This window comes from Sardina pilchardus, chromosome 11 (assembly GCF_963854185.1).
Source record: "Sardina pilchardus chromosome 11, fSarPil1.1, whole genome shotgun sequence".
NCBI lineage: Eukaryota > Metazoa > Chordata > Actinopteri > Clupeiformes > Clupeidae > Sardina > Sardina pilchardus.
Genome location: NC_085004.1, coordinates 6,998,114 through 7,014,321, shown reverse-complemented (window position 1 = coordinate 7,014,321; position 16,208 = coordinate 6,998,114). Strand labels below are relative to the sequence as shown.

The following is a 16,208-nucleotide window of genomic DNA, read 5'->3' as shown; positions in this document are numbered from 1 at the left end:
GAGTGAGTGTGTGTGTGTGTGTGTGTGTGTGTGTGTGTGTGTGTGTGACCTGTCCACCGCGGGCCATCATGGTGACCCATATGGTGCTGGTGTGTATAGTGTGTGTGTGTGTGTGTGTGTGTGTTACCTGTCCACCGCGGGCCATCATGCTGACCCATATGGTGCTGGTGGGGCGAGAGGAGTTCTCCAGGCAGGACCTGCACTCTGCTGTGTACGCATACTTGGAGTCCTTCTTAGCAAACACGTACACCGTGTTAGTGGCCATCTTCTCTTGGGCTATCAGCACCTACACACACACACAGTCACATGAGTTATGGTTATGGTTATAAACAATATTCCACATTTAGACAATAAACACGTTTATCCTCTGCAATGGGTAACTGTGGCTCTAGAAAAAAGGCTCTGTTGTGTAGCCCATCTTTACTTTGAACACGACTACAACAGTGGCAGCCTCCAGCCTACTTTTAGTTATCTTTGTGCGCGATGTTGTAGTGGCCACTTAAGTTGAAATCTTTCAAGGCTGATTTTGCTTCTAACCATAGTAAACACATCGTTTGCCTTTGGATTCTGTGATAAGGTCCTCTGTTTCCCATCTTGCCTGAGGAACGATTCTCTTGACAGTGTTCTTTATAAACGCCTCATAGCTCTCTGTATCTGTCTTTATAAACAGCTCATAGCTCTCTCTTTATAAACCACTCATAGCTCTCTGTATCTGTCTTTATAAACCACTCATAGCTCTCTGTATCTGTCTTTATAAACAGCTCATAGCTCTCTGTATCTGTCTTTATAAACAGCTCATAGCTCTCTGTCTTTATAAACGGCTCATAGCTCTCTGTATCGGTCTTTATAAACCACTCATAGCTCTCTGTCTTTATAAACCACTCATAGCTCTCTCTCTTTATAAACGGCTCATAGGGTTCTGAGATGGTCAGCGTGTTTTGGAGTTCTGAGTGCTTTACTGCGGTCACCTTCTCGGAGCCGTTGATGATGAAGTATCCGCCGGGGTCGAGCGGGCACTCGTTGAGCTCACACAGGTCACGGTCGGTCAGGCCGCTGAGCAGGCAGTAGGTGGAGCGGAGCATGATGGGAATCTTGCCGATGAAGGTCTTCTGGTGCTGCGTCTGCAGCTGCTCCTCCCCCTCCTTAATGATCGTCTTAGTGATATCCACGTACAGAGGGGCCGAGTACCTACACACACACACACACACACACACACACACACACACACACACACAGTAAAGCTGGGCATCGCACAATTATTTGCATACCATCTGAATCTGTGCTCTTTTGTGTTTATAAATCCACATGCATATGAAATGTTTGTTTATCTAACATGTCAAATAAGTGTGTGTGTATCTGATGTGTGTATTTGTAATTAGTGTGTGTGTGTGTGTGTGTGTGTGTGTGTGTTTGTGTGTGTGAGTGAGTGTATCAGCAGCTGTGTCCCCTACGTGAGGTTGCGGAGTCGAGCCTCGTTGGGCATCATGGGTGAGGGCGCGCCGTCTCTCTCCCAGTGAGTGGGTTTGGACAAGTAGATCTGCTCAAACTTCAACAGGTACCTTGGCTACACACACACACACACACACACACACACACACAGAAACAAAAAGACAATCATACATAATCATGCAATTATTATGATGCAAGCTTCATTTCTTCATTTTTTTTATATTATATAATGATTCCTCCATCTCGCTGCATGCATGTGTGTGTGTGTGTGTGTGTGTGTGTGTCTCACTGGCTCCTCGATCTCTCCCGAGGTGTGCTGGGCCTCAGCCTGCAGGTGTGTGTGTGTGTGTGTGTGTGTGTGTATGTCTCACCGGCTCCTCGATCTCTCCTGAGGTGTGCTGGGCCTCAGCCTGCAGGTGTGTGTGTGTGTGTGTGTGTATGTCTCACCGGCTCCTCGATCTCTCCTGAGGTGTGCTGGGCCTCAGCCTGCAGGTCTATGGGCGGCGCGTCCTCCACGATCCGCTGCACCGACATCTGGATGAACTCATCAAAGGAGTCCAGCTGCTGACGCACCAGACCCTTCTCATCAAAGTAGGAGCTGCAGGGAACACACACATATCACAGAATGCACACACATACACATATCACAGGGGGCACAGAACGCACGTATGCATACACACACACACACACAGACACACATCAATATCACAAGGGGCAAAGAATGTACACACACACACACCCATCACATGGGGCACTGAATGTATGCACACTCTCTCTCTCTCACACACACACTAGTCCTGCTCATAAACTACTGCCACAAAGAGTGGCTGATTTCAGAAACACACACACATAGCCTCCAGCCCTCCCTCCTCACCTGATAACGATCCAGCAGGCCTCCTGCCACAGATCTGGGGTGATCTCATCTTCATCCTCATCGTACTGGATATCTGTAGAGTCAGGCACGAATCAGAGGGTGGCATGCTCTATGTGTTTTTTTCTAACATTGCCAATAAATCTCATTACGACATCAAGAATAGACAATCTCACAATATCTAACAGGGAAACATGCCCCGTAAAACTAAAGAGCGAAAGGTAATTCATCCGAGTTAAACAACATCTAGGGAAGTATTATCTGGGAAAACAAGCTCCCAGTCACAACTAATGCCAAAGTTTCAAGTCCTTAACATATTAACGTCCTCGGAAGACAGCTAAAGTTCTCTAGCGCTTGCTAAATAGCTAGCCAATGCTAGTAGAGCAGTACAGTGCACCTTTGTGCAAGCAAGTTACAACCAAATAATTGGAAAAATATTTTATTATAGCCGCAACTACGCACTGTCTCCATGTACATAACAGGAACTACTTATCGCAAAACGGAGGAGTACGGTTATCCCACTGCGTAGTATTCATCCCGCCACGCTAGCCAACTTAGCTACCGGTAGAGGCATTTAGCTTCGTGTACGGAGCGAAGGCTAATGTTACTCGTGTTTTTGTGAAACTTGGAGTTTTGATTAAAATAAAAACAGAACTCCTGTACACGATCTTTAAAACATACCTTCATCTTGATCATACATGATTGTTGTTTGTTGGCCTGCTAACTACAGAGCCAGAACAGCTTAAAGAAAACGTCTGTTGCACTCTGTAGCCTTTTATTTCCAGACGTTTTCCTTCCAAAACTAAACACAGGAAAATGGCGATTGCATTAGACGTCACATCCTTTAGACCAGAGTGCGCTTTGTTGATATTAATTTGTGATAACGCACAGTAATCTTCAAAATGTATTTATTGCTGTGTCATGTTTTGGGTGGTGTTTTGTGTTACTTTTAGGCTCAATTGACTAAATTCTTGAGGATATTTCATGGCATCAAAAAGTCTTCCCTGTCAACTTCCTCTGATGTCATCAACTCTCGCGGATTCACGTGTGGGGTGTTCTCTGGGCGCACCGGGATCTGTCCTATCTTTTACTGTCTATGGACTTACTGTCTATGGATCTGTCTGTGGGCGCACTATGTTTAACCTTGTAATGTAACTGAAACATACACGGACATACAGTAAAGATGTATACCCTGTTGCAGTTGTCGTTATGGCAAAGGAGATGTTTACGACGCTTCTGTGTGGTGAGACGGACTTTTTCCGGTAGAGTCGAATGGAGCGCATCGCTCTCCCCTAGTTTGCAGCAGCAGCAGCAGCAGCACGTCTCAACCTCAGCAGCCACGTCTCTGCGATGGACAGCACTCTGTCTCAGGTCTGAAAAGAACGGGATCTTTAACTCTAGATGGTACCAAACGGATCGAGGGGAAAAGGCTACAACGGTAGACAAAGAAGGACCCGTCCGGCTGGCCTTCGTTGATCCAGACAGAGAGGAAGAGTTTGTTTTCCTCGAGCAAGACCAGTCCGAAGACCTCGGAGACTCGCTCCCAGATCATCTGCGCATCACGGACACCGTGGCAACCAAAGATAAGGCGCCGGTAAAGTCGGACTCTGATTCCCCTCGCGGGGCCCTTGAGCAGCAAGCCCGTGCCCTCGCGGGGATGAAAGTCAAAGAGGACGAGTCACTCATCGAGTTTCACGACATCGGGTTCGTGGTGGAGAAGGTCTCGAAGTCACGGCAGAAGAGACGCGAGGAGCAGAAGGTGTACGGGTCACCAGACCCAGACCAACCGGCCAGCGACACACCCTGCTCTGGCTGCGGGGCGCTCATGCACTGCGCTGACCCCGGGATCCCCGGTTACATCGCCAGCGAGAAATACGCGAGTCTGATGGACGAGGGCACGCTCTCCAAAGCGACATGCCAGCGTTGTTACCTGCTCACGAACCACCACAAAGCGCTAAACGTCACCATGTCCAAGGAGGCGTACCGAGACATCGTGCGCACGGTAAAACCGCAGAAAGCGCTGGTTCTCCTGATCGTGGATCTCCTGGACCTCCCCGACTCCATCGTCCCAGACCTACCCGAGCTCGTGGGACCCAACAAAAACATCGTGATCCTGGGGAACAAAGTGGACCTGCTCCCGGGTGATTCGCAGAACTACTTATCTCGGATCAAGAAGCGGCTGAAGCAGTATTGCGCAGAAGCGGGGATCCCCGCTGGAGACGTGACAGACGTTCACCTGATCAGCGCAAAGACAGGCTACGGCATCGAGAAGCTCGTGTCCCGACTGCAGCTGCTGTGGCGCTACAAGGGGGACGTGTACCTCGTGGGCACCGCCAACGCCGGGAAGTCCACGCTCTTCAACACGCTCCTGGAGTCCGACTACTGCAAGTCTCGCGCTTCTGACGCCATTCGCAAGGCCACTATCTCCCCATGGCCTGGTAAGGGTCCACACACTTCTGTGTGTTTGTGTTTTAACCAAGCTGCTCATTCTCTGACTGTGTGTGTGTGTGTGTGTGTGTGTGTGTGTGTGTGTGTGTGTGTGTGTGTGTGTGTGTGTGTGTGTGTGTGTTTAACCAAACTGCTCATTTAGCTGACATTTCATTCTGTATGTGTGTATGTGTGTGTGTGTGTGTGTGTGTGTGTGTGTGTGTGTGTGAAGGCACTACTCTGAACCTGCTGAAGTTCCCCATTATTAACCCAACTGCGCACCGTGTGGAGCGGCGTCAGGAGAGGCTGCGGGCGACGTCTGTCCAGACCCTGGATGAGCTGGAGCCTGAGGAACAGCGCCGGCTCAAACAGCTCCGAAGACGCGGCTACCTCGTGGGTAAGGACATGGAGTGTGAGAGTGCGAGAGAGAGAGATAGAGATATTATGCAGTGTTGAAACTGTTCAATATTGTGCAGTGTTGAAACTGTTCAACATAATTCTACTGTCAGGACATTTTCCTGACGTGTGGTGCAAATTCACAAAAGTGGGAACAAATCAGAACCAAGTAACTACCATGGCATTTGTGAGCAGTTGTCTCGGTGTACTGTTCTGCAGTATTCTAAATAAAAGAATAGGAGACTTCCTTGATGAGCACTAAGTAAATCCCAAAGTTATCTTAAGGGTCATTCCACGCCAAATCAACCAGAGCCCACGCACTTGCGTCTCAAAAAAATCTGAAAAAAATACCATGTGTGCCTATGTTACCCAGGAGACACTCTGTAAAATGTTTTTGTGCTAAGATCAATACTTTTCAAGTAACAGCCAGTTTTACAGGGGGAGGGGGGTGTCAAATTTGTTCTGCCTCTTTTTTTTGTCAAAGTTCACAAGCTCATTGCTCAAGAAGTAGAATCTGTAGGAGGCTCAAATTTTGCAGGCTGGTGCATAAATAGGAATAGTATGCAGTAAAATCACCACGAGTAGTCCGGATGATCCTGCTTGGTCATAGCAGTCCCTCAAAGTTGATCAAAATTTTATTGGAGTTTTTGGCTGGGTTCTGTTTAGGCCTTCAGAAGACACATTTTTACTCAACATAGACTCTTGGGGTTTTTTTTCTTATTGAGATAAGTAGAAACACTCTCCGAAAAAGCAATGAAGAGAAAAGAAAATTCATCAGGGACTGAACAGTAGACCTCACAAGTTTGAAAAATAAATTTGGATCTCATATTCAGAGCACCCTAACACCTTGTGGGAATATACAAAGATTTTTTAAATATTTTTTTCTATAATCTGCATTACCTCTTCTTTTCAAAAACACCAATTTGACTTGTCTTATGCAAATCTTTCTTTTTCATTTCCCACCCTGAACAAGGGCAAAATGCACCATAGAGATCTATTGAGAGATTTGTTTTGTATAGAGTAACCACTAGGTGCCACTAAAATCACTGAATCACTGAAATTGCCGGGTGGGGACAAAACATATTGATCTCAATGGTGCATTTTGTCCATGTTTAGGGTGGAAAATGAAAAAGAAAGATTCGCATAAGACAAGTCAAATTGGTGTTTTCAAAAAGAAGAGGTAATGCAGATTAACGAAAAAAATATAAAAAAAATCTTTGTATATTCCCACAAGGTGTTAGGGTGCTCTGAATATGAGATCCAAAATAATTTTTCAAACTTGTGAGGTCTGCTGTTCAGTCCCTGATGGATTTTCTTTTCTCTTCATTGCTTTTTCGGAAAGTGTTTCTACTGATCTCAATAAGAGAAAAAAATCAAGAGCCTATGTTGAGTAAAAATATGTCTTCTGTAAGCCTAAACAGAGCCCAGCCAAGAACTCCAATAACAATTTGATCAACTTTGAGGGACTGCTATGACCATGCAGGATCATCCAGACTACTCGTGGTGATTTTACTGCATACTATTCCTATTTATGCACAAGCCTGCAAAATTTGAGCGTCCTACAGATTCTAGTTCTTGAGCAATGAGCTTGTGAACTTTGACAAAAAAAAGAGGTAGAACAAATTTGACACCCCCCTCCCCCTGTAAAACTGGCTGTTACTTGAAAAGTATTGATCTTAGCACAAAAACATTTTACAGAGTGTCTCCTGGGTAACATAGGCACACATGGTATTTTTTTCAGATTTTTTTGAGACGCAAGTGCGTGGGCTCTGGTTGATTTGGCGTGGAATGACCCTTAAGTAAAACTTAAGTAAAGCCCAAATTGGCTTCCTACCAAAATACCGCACCACAGATCATGTACTCCACACATTAATTACCAAAACGTAAGCCAATAAAAAAAACTACAGCGTATTTGCCTGTTTCATTGGCCTTTTGATTCCATTTGACATGAGGGACTCATCGGATGATAAATTGTGGAATGGGGGGCAAAGTATATGACTTAATTCAATCTACAGTATGTACCTAAACACCAAGTGTGCTGTCAAAATTGGAGATAAACAAACTGCAGTTAATGCACTAAAAGAAAAGGCGAGAAGAGCTCTACATGCAATTAGAAGAACATTTTTAACCTACAAATTCCAATTAAAATCTGGCTGAAAATATTCGATAGTGTCATCCTGCCCATTGCACTGTATGGTAGTGAAGTATGGGGTCCACTCCATCATCATAGCTATACACACTGGGAAAAACACACCATGGAGTCTTTACAAGCAGAATTCTACAGATATATCCTACAGGTGCAGAGAAAAACACCAAACAATTCCTGAAGAGCAGAATTAGGTAGATACCCACTAATGATTAACACCAATAAGAGAGCACTACATTTCCTTATTCCTAAATCACCTTAAATCCAGCCTCCAAGACACCCTCCATTATAAAGCCCTCCAAACCCAAGAACTGAACCCAGCAAAAAGTCCCCTGCATCTGTTGTTGTTGAGACTAACCCCCCCCCCCCCCCCCCACCACCACCCAAAACACACCCTGACCAGTCTCGCAACAACCCTGTTTTCCAAAAACCAATCGGAGTTAACCAAATTATAAAGCAATGTAAAGACTATTTGGAATATTGGAAAGAAGATTACAATGTTATCTGTGACATTTGTTGAATGTCTTGTATGTGTTACTCTTTGTCATGTCTGTTTTAAATACTTGTCATGTCTGTTCTTTTTTTAAAATACTTGACTTGTAGGGCCTGCACAAGAATTCCAATGTGTTATGCACAAATGGCCAATAAAGTACTTTGAACTTTGAACTTTGGACATCAAGTGAAAAGAGCGTTCCTCTATGCTCAGCTCGATGTTTGTGTGTGTGTATGTGTAGGACGTGTGGGCAGGACGTTCCGCTTGGAACCACATAAGCAGAGGGAGTTGGAGTTGACCTTTGACCCTGACCAGGAGAGCTATGGGCCAGAGGAGGAGGAGGAGCTAAAGGGCAGCCGAGCCAATCAGAAGGCTGCTCCTGTGGAACTGAGCTACAATGAGATCAAAGACGCCCACTGGTTCTATGACACGCCCGGCATCATGAAGGACAAAGACGTGAGTGTGTGTCTGTGTTTTGTGAGAGTCCATTTAGTGGATGTTGTAGCTCATTGTTACTTTCCTTGTGTGTGTTGTTGGTGCTGATGCTGGGGTTTGCTCTGGGATGTGTTTGTGTTGCCGCGGTGATAGATCCTGAGCGTGCTGTCGGAACAGGAAGTGAAGCACGTGGTCCCCACAGAGGCCATCACGCCGCGCACCTTCATCCTGCCCCCAGCCGCCTCCCTCTTCCTCGGGGGGCTGGCGCGCATCGACTACCTGGAGGTGAGACTGACCCCTCACCTCTCACATCTGACCTTTGCCCTTTAGAGATGCCGTGGATGTCACTGCCAGGTGCTCTCTGGCCCTCACCGCTGCGCAGCTGAAGACTCGAGCATGTTACATCACATTACATTACATTTGGCCGACGCTTTTGAACCATAGCCACTTACAACATTCAACATCAACATTTTAAGATTTTTAAACCAATTCTAACAACAATTCTATGAAATTGTGCAGTAAGAATAAGTACCTCAATGAGAGCAATTGTCCGGAGGGGGAATGCGACTGGGAATGTCCGCCTCTTTGTTATCCCTGTCGAGGTAGATGTTCTCTGAACAGCTGGGTCTTCAGGAGTTTTTTGAAGATGGAGAGGGAATGTTGTCTTCCTGGGTCCAGTTGAAGTGAGACTGGTCTTACATGTTGTCTTCCGGTGTACATTATTACAGTGCATGAAAATGCACTGTACTGTTCTTCCTAGGCTTCTTCTTCTTATTATTCTTCTAACGCACGCAAATCAGCTTGAACCGTTTAACGTAGAAACTTCATTCAAACTGTGTTACGTAGGTCTTACGTAGGACATGTGTGCTATGACTTTTCAACTTTGTAACTTTTATACTTTTTAAACTATTAATTAAAAAACGATTTCCCCATAGATTTAACATTGAGCTATTTCCCCATAGACTTAACATTACCCATTATGACATCATGGCAGCAATTAGAATCTTACGCCAGGTGGCCGGCCACCTGGGCACCAACTGTCATTTTCTCAGGCTTTAAGCATACAATCTCTTTGAAGACTACATCCTGTTAAACTGTTTCCTCTGTCCACAACTGTTTCAAAATAAAAGTCCTCACTGCAATAACACACTATTAAATCATTTAACCATTGAAATTACTCAACTACTTAACTGTTCAACCATTTCCACTGTCAGTTATCATCAACTATGCCTCCAGTCAACTACATGAGACCTCCATGTACCTAGCAACCAACATAGCAACCATTAAAATTAAGCATTTATGACCGTTTCCATAGCAACCAACATGATTATACTGCAGTAACTTCTTGTTTCCTGATAGTGGCCACCATGGATACCCTAGCAACAAATGTTTCAAAATAAAAGTCCTCACTAGCAAGTTAGCATGGTTAGCATTGTTAGCATAGTTAGCATTTTTAGCATAACTGCAAAAAATCATCAACTAGGTTAGCTAATCAACCTGGTTAGCATTGTTAGCAAATTTAGCATTGTTAGCATAGTTAGCATTTTTAGCATTACTGCTAGAAATCATCGGTTAAGTTAGCTAATCAAAATGGTTAGCATTGTTAGTAAAGTTAGCTTTGCTAGCATAATTAGCATTTTTAGCATAACTGCTAGAAATCATTAGCTAAGTTAGCTAATCAACCTTTTAACATGAATAGAAATCATTAGTTAAGTTAGAACTGGAATGTTTAAACTTTAAACTGTCTACCTTCACACTATCAACTCTCGGTAAACTATGCAACCACCATGTTTACCCTAGCTACACCTTAGTAACCATATCTACATTATCTATCTATTTTTGCATTTTCATTCACTGGTAATTCCTTGGAATTGCATTTCTAGTTATTCTTCTTCTTCTAACGCACGCAAATCAGCTAGAACCGTTTAACGTAGAAACTTCATTCAAACTGCGTTACGTAGGTCTTACTTAGGACATGTGTGCTATGACTTTTCAACTTTGTAACTTTTATACTTTTTAAACTATTAGTTAAAAACTATTACAATTTCCCCCATAGACTTAACATTGCTCATTATGACATCACGGCAGCAATTAGAATCTTACTCCAGCTGGTCAGCCACCTGGGCACCAACTGTCAGTTTCTCTCAGGCAATCTCTCTGAAGACTACATATTCTGTTCCCCTGTATCCTCTGTGCACAACAGTATCAAAATAAGTCCTCCTAATTCCATCCAACTTTATATCCATTCATCTTCTTCAAACCATTCACTCATCCACCCATTCTAAACAGTCTGCCTATCAACATCAATTAGACGTTCTACATTCAACTTTTAAACAATCTACTCTGTCTCAGGCTGGCTCTCTTAAGACTAGCCAGTTAAATTGATTACACCTGTATCTGTATCCACTACTCTCAGTAGAGAGCTGTGTCTCTCCATTCTACAAGAATATAAGGCACATTCCATCCAACATTCTATCCATTCATCTTCTTCAGACCATTCACTCATCCACCCATTAAACTGTCTATCAACATCTATTAAACAATCTGTCTATCAACATCCATTAAACTCTCTGTCTATCAACATTAATTAGACTATCTACATTCAACTTTTTAAATTATTTACTCTGTCTCAGGCTGTAAGAGTACACTCTGGCTCTCTTAAGACTAGCCAGTTAAATTGATTACACCTGTGTCAACTACTCTCAGAGAGCTGTATCAGTGTCTCTCTTAACAAGAATATAAGGCACATTCCATCCAACCTTCTATCCATTCATCTTCTTCAGACCATTCACTCATCCACCATTAAACTGTCAATCAATATCTATTAAACAATCTGCCTATCAACATCCATTAAACATTCTGTCTATCAACATTAATTAGACTATCTACATACAACTTTTAAAGTATTTACTGTGGGTCCCTCTCAAGCAGCGTTTATATGTCCTCCCTCGCTCCTCGATCCTCAATGATCTACATAAAGAAGGATAGAAGAAGGGCTAGACTATCCCATTGTTGCCGCTCCATCATTCTTTATGTAGATCAGTGAGGAGCGAGAGAGGACGCGTAAACGTTATATGAGAGGCACCTTCTGTCTCAGGCTTTAAGCATACAATCTCTCTGTGAAGACTACAGATCCTGTTAACTGTTTCCTCTGTCCACAACTGTTTCAAAATAAAAGTCCTCACTGCAATAATACACTATTAAATCATTTGACCATTGAAACTACTCAACTATTAACTGTTCAACCATTCCAACTGTCAGTTATCATCAACTATGCCTCCAGTCAACTAAATGAAACCTCCATGTACCTAGCAACCAACATAGCAACCATTAAAATTAAGTGTTTATGACCGTTTCCATAGCAACCAACATGATTATACTGCAGTAACTTCTTCTTTCCTGATAGTGGGCACCATGGATACCCTAGCCACAAATGTTTCAAAATAAAAGTCCTCACTAGCAAGTTAGCTAGTTAGCATGGTTAGCATAGTTAGCATTGTTATCATAGCTAGCATTTTTAGCATAACTGTAAAAAATCATCAACTAAGTTAGCTAATCAACCTGGTTAGCATTGTTAGCAAATCTAACATTGTTAGCATAGTTAGCATTTTTAGCATTACTGCTAGAAATCATTGGTTAAGTTAGCTAATCAACCTGGTTAGCATTGTTAATAAAGTTAGCATTGCTAGCATAATTAACATTTTTAGCACAACAGCTAGAAATCATTAGCTAAGTTAGCTAATCAACATTTTAACATGAATAGAAATCATTAGTTAAGTTAGTTCTGGAATTAAATGTTTCATCTTTAAACAGTCTACCTTCACACTATCAACTCTCTGTAAACTATGCAACCACCATGTTTACCCTAGCTACACCTTAGTAACCATATCTACATTATCTATCTTTTTTGCATTTTCATGCACTGGTAATTCCTTGGAATTGCATTTCTAGTTGATGTTATTGGTTGAGTTGTATGAGGTGTCTCTGAGACACACGCATGCTTACACACAGGTATGCAGGCACACACACACACAGGCACACACTTACACAAAGACACACACACACTCAGCTGTCATTTACACATATATCTGTGTGTGTGTGTGTGTGTGTGTGTGTGTAGGGGACTCACTCGTGCTGGTTCTCAGTACTGGCGTCTTCCAGAGTTCCTGTTCACGTGACCGCTCTGGAGAAAGCAGACGGAATCTACCAGAAGCACGCCGGCAGGGATCTACTCAAGGTGTGTGTGTGTTTGGAATGCACCCTTTTCATGTTGAATTGAAGTGTGTGTCATGTTTCTGAAGCATTAGTTATTGTATCATACATGTGAGCAAGGTGGTGTTTATGCTGTGTTATGTGTTTTTAATGGAATTGTGCAATGTGTGTGTGTGTGTGTGTGTGTCATATGTAATGCAGGTCCCTATGGGAGGGGAGGAGCGTATGAGGGATTTCCCGCCTCTTGTGCCCCAGGATTTTGAGCTGATTGGTGAAGGTCCTAACACTGCTGTCTGTGACATCACACTGTCATCAGCAGGTACACCAATTAGTGCGCAGCATCTACAACCCCGCCTCCTACTCAAAGATTGTTAAGGCGGAGCAAGATATGTCATCGTTCATGTCTGTAGCCACGAAATGGGAATCAAGTCGTCTGTATAAAGATCTGTATCAAGATCTTAGCACATGTGGTGAAACTCTGAGCTACTGTATGCCCATAGACTTCAATGGAACAGTCTCTGCCTCTGCTCTGTTAAGGGGGATTTTGACACCCCCCCCCCCCCCCCCCCCCCGTGCGATTCGGATACCAGGAAGTGACTTCTGATTAAGTATCTTGCTCCACCTTCACAATCTTTGCTACACTCTTGTAGAACTCACCCTGATTCCTGAATCAGCGATACATCTGATTCCTTTGATCCCACAAGAGATCACACAAGAACCAGAAATGAGTCATAGATTCAGGAATCAAATGGGACAGATGCATTAGAATTTCAGGAATCACATGAATCTCAGACTACAGATTCAAGAGTCATGAGTCAGGGAATCATGTTCCTTTAATAGGTGCGTTTGACTTGACGAAAATCTGCGCAGATCTGACTTGATGTGATGCATGCTGGGTTAAACAGAGTGCATACTGGGACAGATGAAATGCAAACTGGTTAGAAATCATGTCCGACTTCTTGCAGTCGCGGTGGGAGTTACCCCCGTGACATCATGTCACATGTCCTTACAAGATCTCGGGAGACTACGTCTTAGCTCAGCCAGCGCAGTTCAGCGCAGTTGGTTTTTAAGCAACTGCGCTGGCCAAAACCCACCCCAATGACGTCAGTTCAAAGTTGTGATAGGGCCGTTTGGAAGAATCTCCCCATGACGAGTATGACAGGTGTCTCGTTCTGCCTCCTTACCCAAGACACTAGAGCGGACCAAGACGGATCAGTTCAACTGCACTAAAACCAACGTCTGGGATGACGCTGGAGCTTATCCCTGTGATCCATCTTGCTCTGTTCTAGAATCTTTGCTCCTTACGTTAGAATCTGCTAAAATGAACAGAAATCGAACGGATACCTTCTTATTTGTGATTTCTGGAACAGCGGTAGGCTAGCCTACTGAAAACGTGAGGATACTCTGCTATTTTATGCTGTTGGTTAAATATATACACACGGAAAACACTTGATATTTAATTAATGTGCTGCAATGCAGGCCTGTTAACTGTATGACAACAGTGGTTTATTTAAACACATAATATCAATTTATTTCGTCAGTCACCATGCTCATTTTAATGAGCAAGAATAAAAGTTTTACTGTATTTAATACAAAATCCCGCGATATCTACCGCGAGGTCTCCAGCCAGGTCTCTCGCGAGTAACTTCAGGTACGTAAGCTCAGTCAGACTGTCCGGGATGAGCTGCGTGTGCTAGTTGCCCCTCCTGCTAAGACTCTGCAGCTCTCGTTGACGTATGAAGCCAGCCTAAGTCAGCCTAAGTCAGCCGCAGCTCATCGCAAACGAGCCTAATGTCACTGCTGTTTGTGTGGAGCTGGTCTCTCCCCCTCACACTAACTCTGTGTGTGATTGGTTGATTTTAAGCTGCCCCCCATCCTAACTGTGTGTGTGATTGGTTGTTTTTAAACTGCCCCCCATCCTAATTTTGTGTGATTGGTTGTTTTTAAGCTGCCCCCCATCCTAACTGTGTGTGTGATTGGTTGTTTTTAAGCTGCCCCCCATCCTAACTGTATGTGATTGGTTGTTTTTAAGCTGCCCCCCATCCTAACTGTGTGTGTGATTGGTTGTTTTTAAGCTGCCCCCCATCCTAACTGTATGTGATTGGTTGTTTTTAAGCTGCCCCCCATCCTAACTGTGTGTGTGATTGGTTGTTTTTAAGCTGCCCCCCATCCTAACTGTATGTGTGATTGGTTGTTTTTAAGCTGCCCCCCATCCTAACTGTATGTGATTGGTTGTTTTTAAGCTGCCCCCCATCCTAACTGTATGTGATTGGTTGTTTTTAAGCTGCCCCCCATCCTAACTGTGTGTGATTGGTTGTTGCTCCAGGGTGGGTGGCGGTGACAGGGCAGGAGGGTGACCGTCTCCGCTTGCGATGTCACGCCCCAGAGGCTGCTGGGATGCATCTGCGCGCGCCACCGCTGCTGCCGCACATCGCCATGGTAAGGGGACAGCGCATCAACAAGTCGCCGGCGTACAAACCTCGTCGTCCACCCACACAGCTGGACAGCAGTCTCGCCCAACGCAAGGCCAAGAAGACCAAGAAGGCCTAGAGCTGAGGAGCTGTGTGTGTGTGTGTGAGAGAGAGTGAGAAAGTATGGTCTGTTTTAGGCGGAGGGCTTATTGTGTGTGTGTGTATGTGTGTGTGTGTAACCTCTAAATCACTTAGTGTATTATTCACTAATGTGAATGTTTATATTTATACTGTAAATAAATGTTTATCCTTTGTTGTGAAAACAAGTGATTTCTCAACCTCATTTTATCATTTGAAGGTCAGCGTTTCTTTATGACATCACCCATGCACACAGAGGCTGTAAAATGCACAAGTTTCTTGAGCTAGCTCTCTCATACAGCATACCTTACACAAAACAAGCCAATCAACGATCACCTTACACAAAACAAGCCAGAAAACGCCCTGCAGTCGGCCAACACATGGTTTTCAATGTAGTTGTCGATCTAGTTGTCCATTTATTTGCGAGTTTAGTTTATTTATCATTTTATGTAGCAGTATTTTGTTTAGTGACGTTGGAACAAACAAACACTACTGAAATTCCGGAGGCTTCCTGATGTGACCTAGTGGAAGGCACTACAGATAGTTTAATGATTGATAATTGGAGACCAATCAGCCTTCTATACTGTTGAATGTAAGATCATAGCAAGTGCCTATGCAAACAGATGAAAAGAAGGTCTAGACCTTACTATACATGAAACACAAACTGGGTTTATGAAAAATCAATACATTAACGTTAGACTTATTTTTGACTTGTTAGATGGCAAAGGGGATGTGCTTATAAACAATTCATGGCTCAACATTGTTGTCCTCTACCTCTAAAATATAAGTTGGTAACAAAGGCTATTCCTTCTGGCTTGTTACAGCTACTTAAAAGTCATCTTTGTTATAATGCAATTAATGTTATTTTACACTTTCACTATGCCGTTCCTCTTACTGACAAGAAGTACAGTAACAAACATATTGGAGTTATGATTCAGGAAAGATATAAGATCTCTCCTAGGGGCAAGTTCTTCTGGGAGGCGATAATTGGGCCCATTAACAGGCGGAAATCCTGGTTAACTCCCTTCAAGTAGGCCTATTGCCTAAGTCAGGGGTTTTCAAAGTGGGTGCCGCGGCACCCTGGGGTGCCGTGACGCATGCTCAGGGGTGCCGCGGAATTGTCTAAGGCTTGATAATTTAATGACATTTTAAAAAGCATAATATCCATTTCAAAATTAATTTTATTGCAAAAACGTATTTGCAGAACAAACAATAGGCTACAGTTTACTG

At 43.6% G+C, this 16,208-nt stretch overlaps 2 protein-coding genes across 3 annotated transcripts in view; one reads left to right on the top strand and one right to left on the bottom strand.

The window, feature by feature from the left end:
• polr2b (RNA polymerase II subunit B) overlaps positions 1–3,128 on the bottom strand; it is a 14,738-nt gene extending 11,610 nt beyond the window's left edge. Inside the window, exons 1-6 of one of the 2 annotated variants that reach the window (XM_062548801.1) lie at positions 3,002–3,128; positions 2,324–2,396; positions 1,897–2,047; positions 1,452–1,564; positions 969–1,188; positions 128–286 (exon numbers count right to left, since the gene is read on the bottom strand). In XM_062548801.1, the coding sequence (XP_062404785.1) occupies positions 128–286; positions 969–1,188; positions 1,452–1,564; positions 1,897–2,047; positions 2,324–2,396; positions 3,002–3,020 (735 nt within the window). In that variant the 5' untranslated portion in view covers positions 3,021–3,128. Of the gene's footprint in view, positions 1–127; positions 287–968; positions 1,189–1,451; positions 1,565–1,820; positions 1,862–1,896; positions 2,048–2,323; positions 2,397–3,001 lie in introns of those variants that run through there. The other variant, XM_062548802.1, reaches the window with a different exon arrangement.
• Positions 3,129–3,439: 311 nt separating this feature from the next.
• Positions 3,440–15,160, top strand: noa1 (nitric oxide associated 1). Its single transcript, XM_062548811.1, has 7 exons — positions 3,440–4,758; positions 4,980–5,144; positions 8,024–8,238; positions 8,371–8,502; positions 12,338–12,454; positions 12,631–12,748; positions 14,756–15,160. Exons 1-7 carry the CDS (start codon positions 3,504–3,506, stop codon positions 14,977–14,979), a joined length of 2,226 nt encoding a protein of 741 aa, XP_062404795.1. The 5' UTR covers positions 3,440–3,503; the 3' UTR covers positions 14,980–15,160.
• Positions 15,161–16,208: the final 1,048 nt, after the last annotated feature.

Coding starts and splice junctions, on each gene's coding strand:
- noa1 (XM_062548811.1), top strand. CDS start 3,504: ATGTATACCCTGTTGCAGTTGTCGTTATGGCAAAGGAGATGTTTACGA. Junction 4,759..4,979: donor CACTATCTCCCCATGGCCTG/GTAAGGGTCCAC, acceptor GTGTGTGTGAAG/GCACTACTCTGAACCTGCTG. Junction 8,239..8,370: donor GCATCATGAAGGACAAAGAC/GTGAGTGTGTGT, acceptor CCGCGGTGATAG/ATCCTGAGCGTGCTGTCGGA.